General features: G+C 37.6%; 1 protein-coding gene across 1 annotated transcript; it reads right to left on the bottom strand.

Moving 5' to 3' along the window:
• Positions 1-4,234: 4,234 nt before the first annotated feature.
• seraf (Schwann cell-specific EGF-like repeat autocrine factor) lies at positions 4,235-9,190 on the bottom strand. Its single transcript, XM_028817971.2, has 5 exons — positions 8,800-9,190; positions 7,558-7,653; positions 6,860-6,964; positions 6,578-6,673; positions 4,235-4,581 (listed from the first exon to the last, which is right to left on the bottom strand). The coding sequence occupies exons 1-5, from the start codon at positions 9,032-9,034 to the stop codon at positions 4,472-4,474; spliced, it is 642 nt and encodes a 213-aa protein (XP_028673804.1). The 5' UTR covers positions 9,035-9,190; the 3' UTR covers positions 4,235-4,471.
• Between the last annotated feature and the right edge of the window lie 257 nt (positions 9,191-9,447).

Genomic DNA, 9,447 nt, shown 5'->3' with positions numbered 1-9,447 from the left:
TTATCTTGTTCCGGATGTGCTCCAGGTGCCTGACGATGTACTTCTGGCTGCACTCCCCAGTGTGGCGGAAGTGCTGCCCTTGCACCCGGAAGCACTCCGGGCATAAGTCATCCGTGGTATGTCAGCACTTCCTGGTGTCCCGGAAGTGCTGTCCCCCAGGGAGCAAGGACCGGCCGAGTGCCCAGAGAAAAGAAGCGCTGCTCTCCCGGTTCCTCCTTCCTCCAGGCATCCTGGCGGGGCAGGGTTCATGGCCATCTATCACACTAGTTAATTTGTTCTTTTGACTCCAGGTTTACTCCCATCATTCAGTGTACAGATATGGTGTTAGGCTGTTTTGCCACTCTATTAAAAATGTATATTAAGCTGTGTTCACATGCAGTTGGACAGTTTAGAAATACTAGTTTCTCAGTTGGAAATTTTACGTGATTGCCCTTAGAAGTGTGAGCTCCTAGTCAGACAATTCAAAAAAAGCAACACTACCTTAGACAATAATGTAAAAAATATCTGGTCTCCCAGAAATAGTGTTTTGGAGGTCAAACTCTATTTGAAGTAATGCAATACACTTTTAGTGTGTTTAGCCTGTCCTTTATTTTCGTTAAAAAATTACTGTGTGTTTTTAATTGCTTTTTTGCAGCCCAGGTAACAAATCATCCATGACCCTGTGTTTCTCCCAAAAGTCTTAATGAAACTGCATATGTATACAAATGGGAAGGTGAAAAATCACAAGTAGGAACTCCCACAGCATTAGTGTGTTCTGCTGTTGATTGGCACCCAATCTTTGGTTTATTTATGACACATTAGCCCAGGATTACTAAGGAACTAGAAAGTCTTCTGAATCTGGTGACAAAGGAGGAGGATGCACAAAAGGTTCTGAAGAAAAAGTTGAGTGAAGGAAAGAAAGCTTACAAAGCTAAAATAGAAAACAAACTCACTCAGAATGGACTGTGTATAATTACTGGAATCAAGTAATCCAGGGCTCAGGTGCTAGACAATTGTAATATGTTGACAAAGCTATTGCCCTGAACCATTTTTAATAGATTTTTGCTCTCACAGCCACCTTATCCCAATGACTAGTCCCCCAACGCCATCTGTACTACATCAACAACTCCTACCATTTCAACTGGAATGGGCAATGACAAGTCCACCTCTAACCTTCAGTCTGTAACTGAAGACCAAGTGAGGCAATAACTGAGGAAGCCACATACGGGAAAAGCCATGGGACCAGATGGAGTCAGTCCTTGAGTAGTTAAGGACGATGTTGACCAGGTCTGTGGAATTCTAAGTTACCTGTTTATCCTGTCCCTAAAGCTCCAGAAAGTTTTGCTGCATTGTTTTAGTTCCAAAGAGGGCAGGTGCCTCTTCACCTATGACTGCAAGCCAGTGACACTTACTTTGCACATCATGAAGAGTATCGGTGTCTTTAATATGGATGTAAGCAACTTTAGAGCACCATAAGGAACAGTCCTGTCTCTTTTTCTCTTTACTCTGTGTACCTCAAACTAAAAATATAACACTTAAGGGATGTGTTGATAAGGGGAATGATGCAGAGTTTAGGAGCAAGGTGGGGAACTTTGTTTCTTGATGCAAAGAGAATTGTCTTCATCTTAACGTCAGTAAAACCAAGGAACTGGTTATTGACTTTTGCTGCTCCTAACAGCCAGTAAGTTTTCAGGGAGCAGATTTAGAGGTGGTCCACTCCTACGTGCACTTTGGGCTCAGAACACAGAGGAACTGTATAAGAAAAGGCAGAAAAAGGTTCTTTTTTCTTAGGAGACTGGATTCCTTGGATGTGGGTAATGACATCCTTCACATATTCTACAGCTCTGAGATGGCCAGAGCAATTTTCTATGCTGCGGTGTGCTTGGCTGGTAACATCACTTCAAGAGAAGCCCACCAAATCATCAGTCTAATTAAGAAGGCAGGCTTAGTTATGAGATGAACTCTGGACCTCCTAGAGTTGTAGTGAAGGAGAGAATCAAAACAAAATGGATTGCCATCTGATGCATTAACACTGAAGAGGTTCGGCCAGAATTGTGTCAGAGGCTCCTTAATACTAACAGCAATACGCCTGCATAATGCCTCACTGGGACTGTAGCTGTCAATTCAGAAGTTTGTCTTTCTTTGTAATTTTCTTCCTTTATAGTCATTCTGGCATGTGTTCAGACCATAGTGTGTGTGTGTCTATCTATCTATAGTGTATGTGGGTATCTATCTATCTGTCTATCTATCTATCTATCTAATAGGCACATGGCAGAAATCAAACCTGAGGACTGCACTAGTCTGGAAACGAACAAACACACCACATTACTTTCCAGGCAAATTCAGGAATTTAAATTAATTAGCATGTGCATCGTTTATTATATCAGATTGACTTAGATTTCCAGAAAACAGGGAGAAGGGTGTGCAAACACTATAAAAATTAGCTCTTTGTAACCCTGAGTTGGAGACATCAGGCTCAGAAAATGAATGCATGGCTACTACCTGGGTTCTTCTGTGCATTTTCTAAGCTAATTTGCTTTCATCACTGTCATTGTTACAGAGATGTTAGGAGCATGCGCAGATACAGTGCATTGTCGCACCCACAAATCAACTCAGGATCCCTTGTTAGGACCTGAATGCAGCCATGCAACTGTTGGTTGGAGGGCCTACATGCAGGTTCTGGATGCAGATTAACATCATACCCAGGACGAAGCAATTGCAAGGTTAAGGGCCTTGCTCAGGGGCCCAACGGAGTAGAGTCACTTCAGGCATTTACAGGATTTGAACCAGCAAAATTCCGATTACCAGTGATCCCCTACCTCAGAGCCACCACTTCACCTGTTACAGGTCTGGACATTATTTTGTACAGTATATTTTTATAGCATCATATACAAAACTATAGCACATTTGAAAGCTTTTACTTCTTCTGCTTATGATATTAAAAGTATTCTGCATTTGAAACCATACAAATATTGTCAACACTTTATGTATATTTATTAATTAAGCAACCTCAGTAAATTCTCTTTTGTATTTAAAGTGTAAATATTGCAACATTATTTACACACACTAAAAATGGATGAACGTGAACCTAAATTTAAAGGGCTCCTTATCATTTACAACTAAATATTTACAACAAGCTTTGGATCCTCACAGATACCGTATCCTGTGTGTGTGTGTGCGTGTGTGTGTATATACAGTGCATCCGGAAAGTATTCACAGCGCATCACTTTTTCCACATTTTGTTATGTTACAGCCTTATTCCAAAATGGATTAAATTCATTTTCTTCCTCAGAATTCTACACACAACACCCCATAATGTCAACATGAAAAAAGTTTACTTGAGGTTTTTGCAAATTTGCAAAACTCTAGGAAGTGTCCTGGTGGTTTTGAACTTCTTCCACTTACGGATGATGGAGGCCACTGTGCTCACTCAGATTTGTGACTCGAGACAATCCTGTCTCAGAGGTCCACAGACAATTCCTTTGACTTCATGCTTGGTTTGTGCTCTGACATGAACTGTCAACTGTGGGACCTTACATAGACAGGTGTGTGCCTTTCCAAATCATATCCAATCAACTGAATTTACCACAGGTGGACTCCAATTAAGCTGCAGAAACATCTCAAGGATGATCAGGGGAAACAGGATGCACCTGAGCTCAATTTCGAGCTTCATGGCAAAGGCTGTGAATACTTATGTACATGTGCTTTCTCAATTTTTTTATTTTTAATAAATTTGCAAAAACCTCAAGTAAACTTTTTTCATGTTGTCATTATGGGGTGTTTGTGTGTAGAATTCTGAGGAAAAAATGAATTTAATCCATTTTGGAATAAGGCTGTAACATAACAAAATGTGGAAAAAGTGATGAGTTGTGAATACTTTTCGGATGCACTGTATACATATAAATAACAGTTTTGTGAGAGCTAAAGTGGACAAAGCAGCTGTGAATTAGTAAAGTATAAAAAACTGAACCCATCATCTTAAGTCATGTAAAATCCCTGTTGGAATTAATTGGGCCCCATTTCAAAACATTTGGTGACTTGGGTTAGTATCTCTGACACTCACGTTATTATGAGTACTTATTAAGACCACATTAGACTGTGCCTGTCTGAGGCCAAGCACACAGAAAGTGGAATTAAAAGTTATTTAATTCAGGAGGTTGTGGATTTAAAAGAAAAAGAAATGTATCTATAAGAAAATGTTTGGTTTATATTATATTCTTTCAAATAACCTTTTGGTAATTGATGCATAAAGTGGTAAAAGTCAGTTAGATTTTTAATTAGGCTTACAATTTACAGAGCATCCTTAATAAACAAGACTAAATAATGAACTTCATGGCAAACAACAAAACACTAATTGACCTCGATGACCGCACAACAGGATTAGGTGGAATTGCAAGTAGATAAATAATTGCTTTTTATCTTTCATAAGATGGTTCCTGGTGCCTTTTCCACTGCCATTTTAAGTTGTTTGATGCTTTCATGGAATTCTGGTTTACTGGACTCTCTTTTCTCTGCACTGTGGGCCGGAGTAATTGGGCCGACATCTGCAAGTATTGGGTGCAATGCACTTTCCTCCATTCAGACAGGGATGCTTACAAACAGCTGTAAATAAATCAAACAACAATTATTTCACTGTAAAATAACAGGCAATAAATTATGCAGAATAAAAGACATACATTAATGTTTTAGAAATATGTTGGAGATTGCATTATGCTTTTTCCCTCGAAATAACCTTAAAGATTTTTATTTTATTTGGGTATTTCCCAAGTAGATACAGTAGGATTATGTTTTTTATTTTGACCTTAGTTTTATTCTTGATAACATTTTATATTTTTGCTGCCATTTTACTGTTGCCATTTTGTGAATGATTCTTCAGGGTCATGTGGGTGTGACATCATCAAATCACTTCAATAAACAATGGCAACACACTTAAGAAAACACTGAAACATTGGATCCACTCAAAGAAAAAACATTGTTAATATATAATAATGGATGGATGTTTTTTAGTCATTCTGGCATGTGTGTTCTGACCATGATATGTACGTATTTATTTATTTGTTTGTTGGTTTTTTGTTTGTTTATGTATTTACACATATATATATATATATATATATATATATATATATATATATATATATATATATATATTGTGATGGATGGCTGGAATCCTTGCCCGGCTGGGACGCCTCCATGCTGGAAGGACCAGGGATGCCAACTGTTCAGAGTGTTACCTCCCCTGGAGCACTAAGATGGCAGCCCCCCTGGATTGCAGTGGTGCCTTGGACTCCCACAGAGCTTCATTGGAGTTGGAGTTAGATACAGCCCTGTTGGAATCTGGGGGGGTGCCGCCAGGGGTTGCTGCAATGGCTGCTGAGCCCTGGAGAAAAGGTCTTCCGCCACACCCGGAAATGCTGCCGGAAGTAAGGCAATGAGCACCTGGAGCACTTCTGGGGGCCTTATAAAAAGAGCCAGCAGACACCACTCTGGGAGCCTGAGTCAGAAAGAGGGAGATGAAGCTTGCCAGGAGAGGTGAAGGTGAAAAGGAAAAGAGTATTGTGTTGTGTTTGGGACTGTGTTGAGCTTATGGGAACGGAGAAGGCATTGGGCACAAGGTAAAAAAGAAAATAAAAACTCACGTGTACATGAATTTGTGTCCTACACCTGTCGGTGTCGGGGTTGGCCTTTACAATATGTATGTACTGTATATATGTATGTATGTATGTATGTACTGTATTTATTTAAAGAGCTTCTGTAAAAAGCCAAATTTCCCCCTGGAGACAAATAAAGATCTATCTATCTATCTATCTATCTATCTATCTATCTATCTATCTATCTATCTATCTATCTATCTATCTATCTATCTATCTATCTATCTATCTATCTATCTATCTATCTATCTATCTATCTATCTATCTAATATTGTCTCTTTTGTTTTTCACTACACTTTCAGATTTATGTTTAGGTTTTAGTCATTAGTTTCTTCATCTATCTGTCTTACAGCCTTTGCCTGACTTCTGACAGTCCTTTGGAATCTCCTTTAAAACTACCACATTACTTCTCCACCATTCAATTAAATTACAATTCCATTTGGACCTGTTCTCATCTAACTTAACACAGAATAAAGGGAGCTCATAGCTAACAGTAATTACAAAGAAGTCAACAATTAACTACCATGAGTAACTCTGAATGCCAGACACAGTTAGTGTGAAAGTTGCAGCTCCACAAATGTTCTGCCAGATCTTCCATTTTCTATCACTCCTTCCATGAAGTAATCAATAGGAAACAGCATCACACGTTCAATATGGCTGTGCTCCATTAACAGGACATTCACTAATCGTGTCAGAAAATTACTCAGTAGAGCTAAAAGTTTAACACCTGGGATGCTCAGGGTGCAAAAAGCTCACTATGTCTGGTCATTTTTAGTTGTTGTACCTCACTTCAGGTTTTGTGGTTGCTGAGACTCAGTAAGATTCAACAAGACTCCAAAATAGATTGAAGTAAAACAAATAATTGCTGAAAGTCAAGTAGATGGCAACTACCAAGCACTTCTGGGGATCCCTCCTATTTTATGTAAGTAAAATCTTTGAAAAAAATATACCTATATGGCATGCTCCTCCAATCCAGCCTTCTGGACAGCTACAGATTCCTGGTGCAACACAGCTTCCTCTATTTCTGCATCCCTGGGGACAGATCGCTGTGGAGAAATTACCCAGTCTCTAGTTACCTTCTGAAGTGTTTGCTGTTAACATTTCCTGTCAAGTGAAATCTGTTGACACAAAGAAGGCTTTCGTGGCAGAACAGCTGGGAAACTGCAGCTGCACAACAGTTAAAGTTTTCATTTCATAGACGTGCTAATGAAAGGTAAACAACAGAACCTTACCATCTTGGCACTTGGACCCAGTCCAGCTTGAGGTACAGAGACACTTTACAATGCCATTCATGTGAATGCACTCACCGCCATTCCAGCAGCCTCCATCACAAGTTACTGCAAAGATGGAGAGATGGAATTTTAGCCTACTAATTGTAGTTATTATTCCTTCTATCCCTTTACTGAAGGCATGGAATTCAAATGTAGCAAAAAAGTGGGTGGGAGCATAACAGTTTTTATTTTTTGTACACTAAATAAAACATGGTTCACAGAAGCTACTGAATTTTCACAAATTTTATGCATTTAAATTATATTGGAGTTGGCAGCTATATACTCTGATAATAGGAAGCAATAAAGAAAAACAACTAGAAAAAGGTTATCATTTGTCCTTCTAGTTTGAGCTTTTTGCTTTCCTCAACACTTATTGCTAGATCCGCTCCCAATCTGTGAGCTTTAGGAGGTCATGCAAGGTCAGATAAAATGAACAATGAAGCTTTGGCTGGGAAAGAGACAAGCAAAATGAGAGGTAATTTTAAGCAAACAAAGAGTAATTAATGGAAAAGGCCAACAATACAGAGAGCAGGAAACAATTTGTAGATTGTTTCTACTGAAGCAAGTCAGCACTGTTATACATAAATATGAAAACATATCCACTCATTTTTTTAGTTTTTGGTTGTTGTTTTTTTTTCAGAAGTGGCAGTTAACCTCACCTTCATGGCAGTATTTGCCTCCAGTGCCTTTCGGACATCTGCATTTCCCAGGGCGAAGACATTCTCCTCCATTTTTACACTTTGGGTAACAATTGACTGCAAATGTTCCATTAAGAAATGAAATCACACGCATTAAAATCCAATTTTAAACAAATGGGCTATTTTTGTTTTTTAATTTAAATATTACATTTTAAGCACATTTATCTTACATGCCTTCAATATATTTTTTAACTGAAAACTGCAAAGACCTAGAGCTGTAATAGTTTCAAAGAAACTACTTTTCTAATTTTAAAAATTGATACTTTGGGAAACTTCACAACTATGATCATTGTAAATAGAAAAGAAAAACTAAACACTTCATTAACAAAGACCTATAGTTGCAATAGATAGCTTAAAAGTAATGTCTTTTTTAATTTTGAAAACTGATAATTGGGAAACTTCACTACTATGGTAATTGTAAATAAAAATAAAAACTAAACACTTCACGATCTCATAAAATGCAACTTTTAAGTAAATTTGTATTAATAAAAGTCTCAAAAACATGGAAACTTGATACTTTAACTTTTAAAAGATGCTTTAAACCCCCACCTCAAAATATATATTTCAGAATTTTTTTTTTGCTTATCATTATACTACTGGCCACAAGTTAAATTTATTATTTAATCAGAAGTACTTGGGTGTTGTACCGTGTTAGCCATTATGTATGTAGTGACAAGTCAAGTAAAATGACACCTTTTATTGGCTTTTTTTAATCAGATAAATTAGTTCATAGCAGCACATTTTTGCAGAATATCTGTGTAAATGTGTATTTCTCATACCATGCTTTTATATGCTTATCTTCACATTTTCACTGATATCTGTACTTAATCATTTTATAGGCAATTTAAAATACAATTATTAACACCCAATTCTGTACAGCATCAATGAAAACACATAATGTATAAAAAACAAAACTATCACATTCATTTGCCTGATAATGTTACATGAAAAAGATATATTTTTTATTTTTCTTATAGTTACTGTAACAAAAAAAACTGTAAAACATTTCAAATCTTCAATACTTTTCTATACTCATGATTTATGTATACTTTAAAATTTTCCTTTCAATCATTTGACTAAAATGAATATACAGGAACACTAGTTTTAAATTCCAAAAAAGCTGCAGATGAAAAGTGCAAACTTTAGCAAAGCTGACTTTACTTATGCTGTACTTCATGGTGAAGGAGTAAAACGTTGGATTACCGTACTGGCAGTGGTCTCCCTCGTAGCCTTTAAAACAGAAGCAGGTGTTATTTCTAATGCAGATTCCTGCATGCTGACATGGAGGTTCACAAACAGCTTTCGAATCAAATACAAAAGGAATTGCAACTCCTCTTGGTGTCTTTGGTTTAGCTTCATTAATCTCCAGAAAGCAGAGGAAACAAACCAGAAAGAGCAGCATCCCCCTAGATTTAAAGCAGCTGGAAAACCCGTCCATCGTCTCTGGGCAGTTGAGAGAGGGCTGGGTATTTGTGCAGCAATTGTGTGCTGCTCTTTCTGTGCAACTACTTTTAAAGCTTATTAAGTCAGCATTCCCTCTAGGCTCCAATTGGTTACAAGCAGAGCAGTTTCATCTAAGTTAGTCTGAGACAATGAGGGAGACGACTGAAGCAGGCAGAGCCAAGCATTACATAAACGTCTACTCTTTGAAAGGCACTTTGGGGCTTAGGTGCACACAGAAGGGTCTGATTCATTTTTATGTCTCTCTTTAACAGTTAATAAACAGTCTCAACTCTTATCTATAAATTTTTTATACATTCAGCATACATATATATGTTTTATATACATGTTTTACACCCACAGCAATTACTTAATGTTACTTTTCAAATGTAGACAATTATTATTGGAACA

The sequence above is a fragment of the Erpetoichthys calabaricus genome, chromosome 13 (genome assembly GCF_900747795.2).
Source record: "Erpetoichthys calabaricus chromosome 13, fErpCal1.3, whole genome shotgun sequence".
NCBI lineage: Eukaryota > Metazoa > Chordata > Cladistia > Polypteriformes > Polypteridae > Erpetoichthys > Erpetoichthys calabaricus.
Note: the sequence above shows the minus strand (reverse complement) of the source record. Positions and strands in the feature narration are given on the sequence as shown.

What these genes read in the sequence shown, in the direction of transcription:
- seraf (XM_028817971.2), bottom strand. Translation starts at nt 9,034, where the DNA reads ATGGACGGGTTTTCCAGCTGCTTTAAATCTAGGGGGATGCTGCTCTTT. An exon ending in TGGGTCCAAGTGCCAAGATG is followed by an intron (nt 6,674 to 6,859) that starts GTAAGGTTCTGT and finishes ATTTCTCCACAG; the next exon opens with CGATCTGTCCCCAGGGATGC. An exon ending in TGGAGGAGCATGCCATATAG is followed by an intron (nt 4,582 to 6,577) that starts GTATATTTTTTT and finishes ATTTATTTACAG; the next exon opens with CTGTTTGTAAGCATCCCTGT.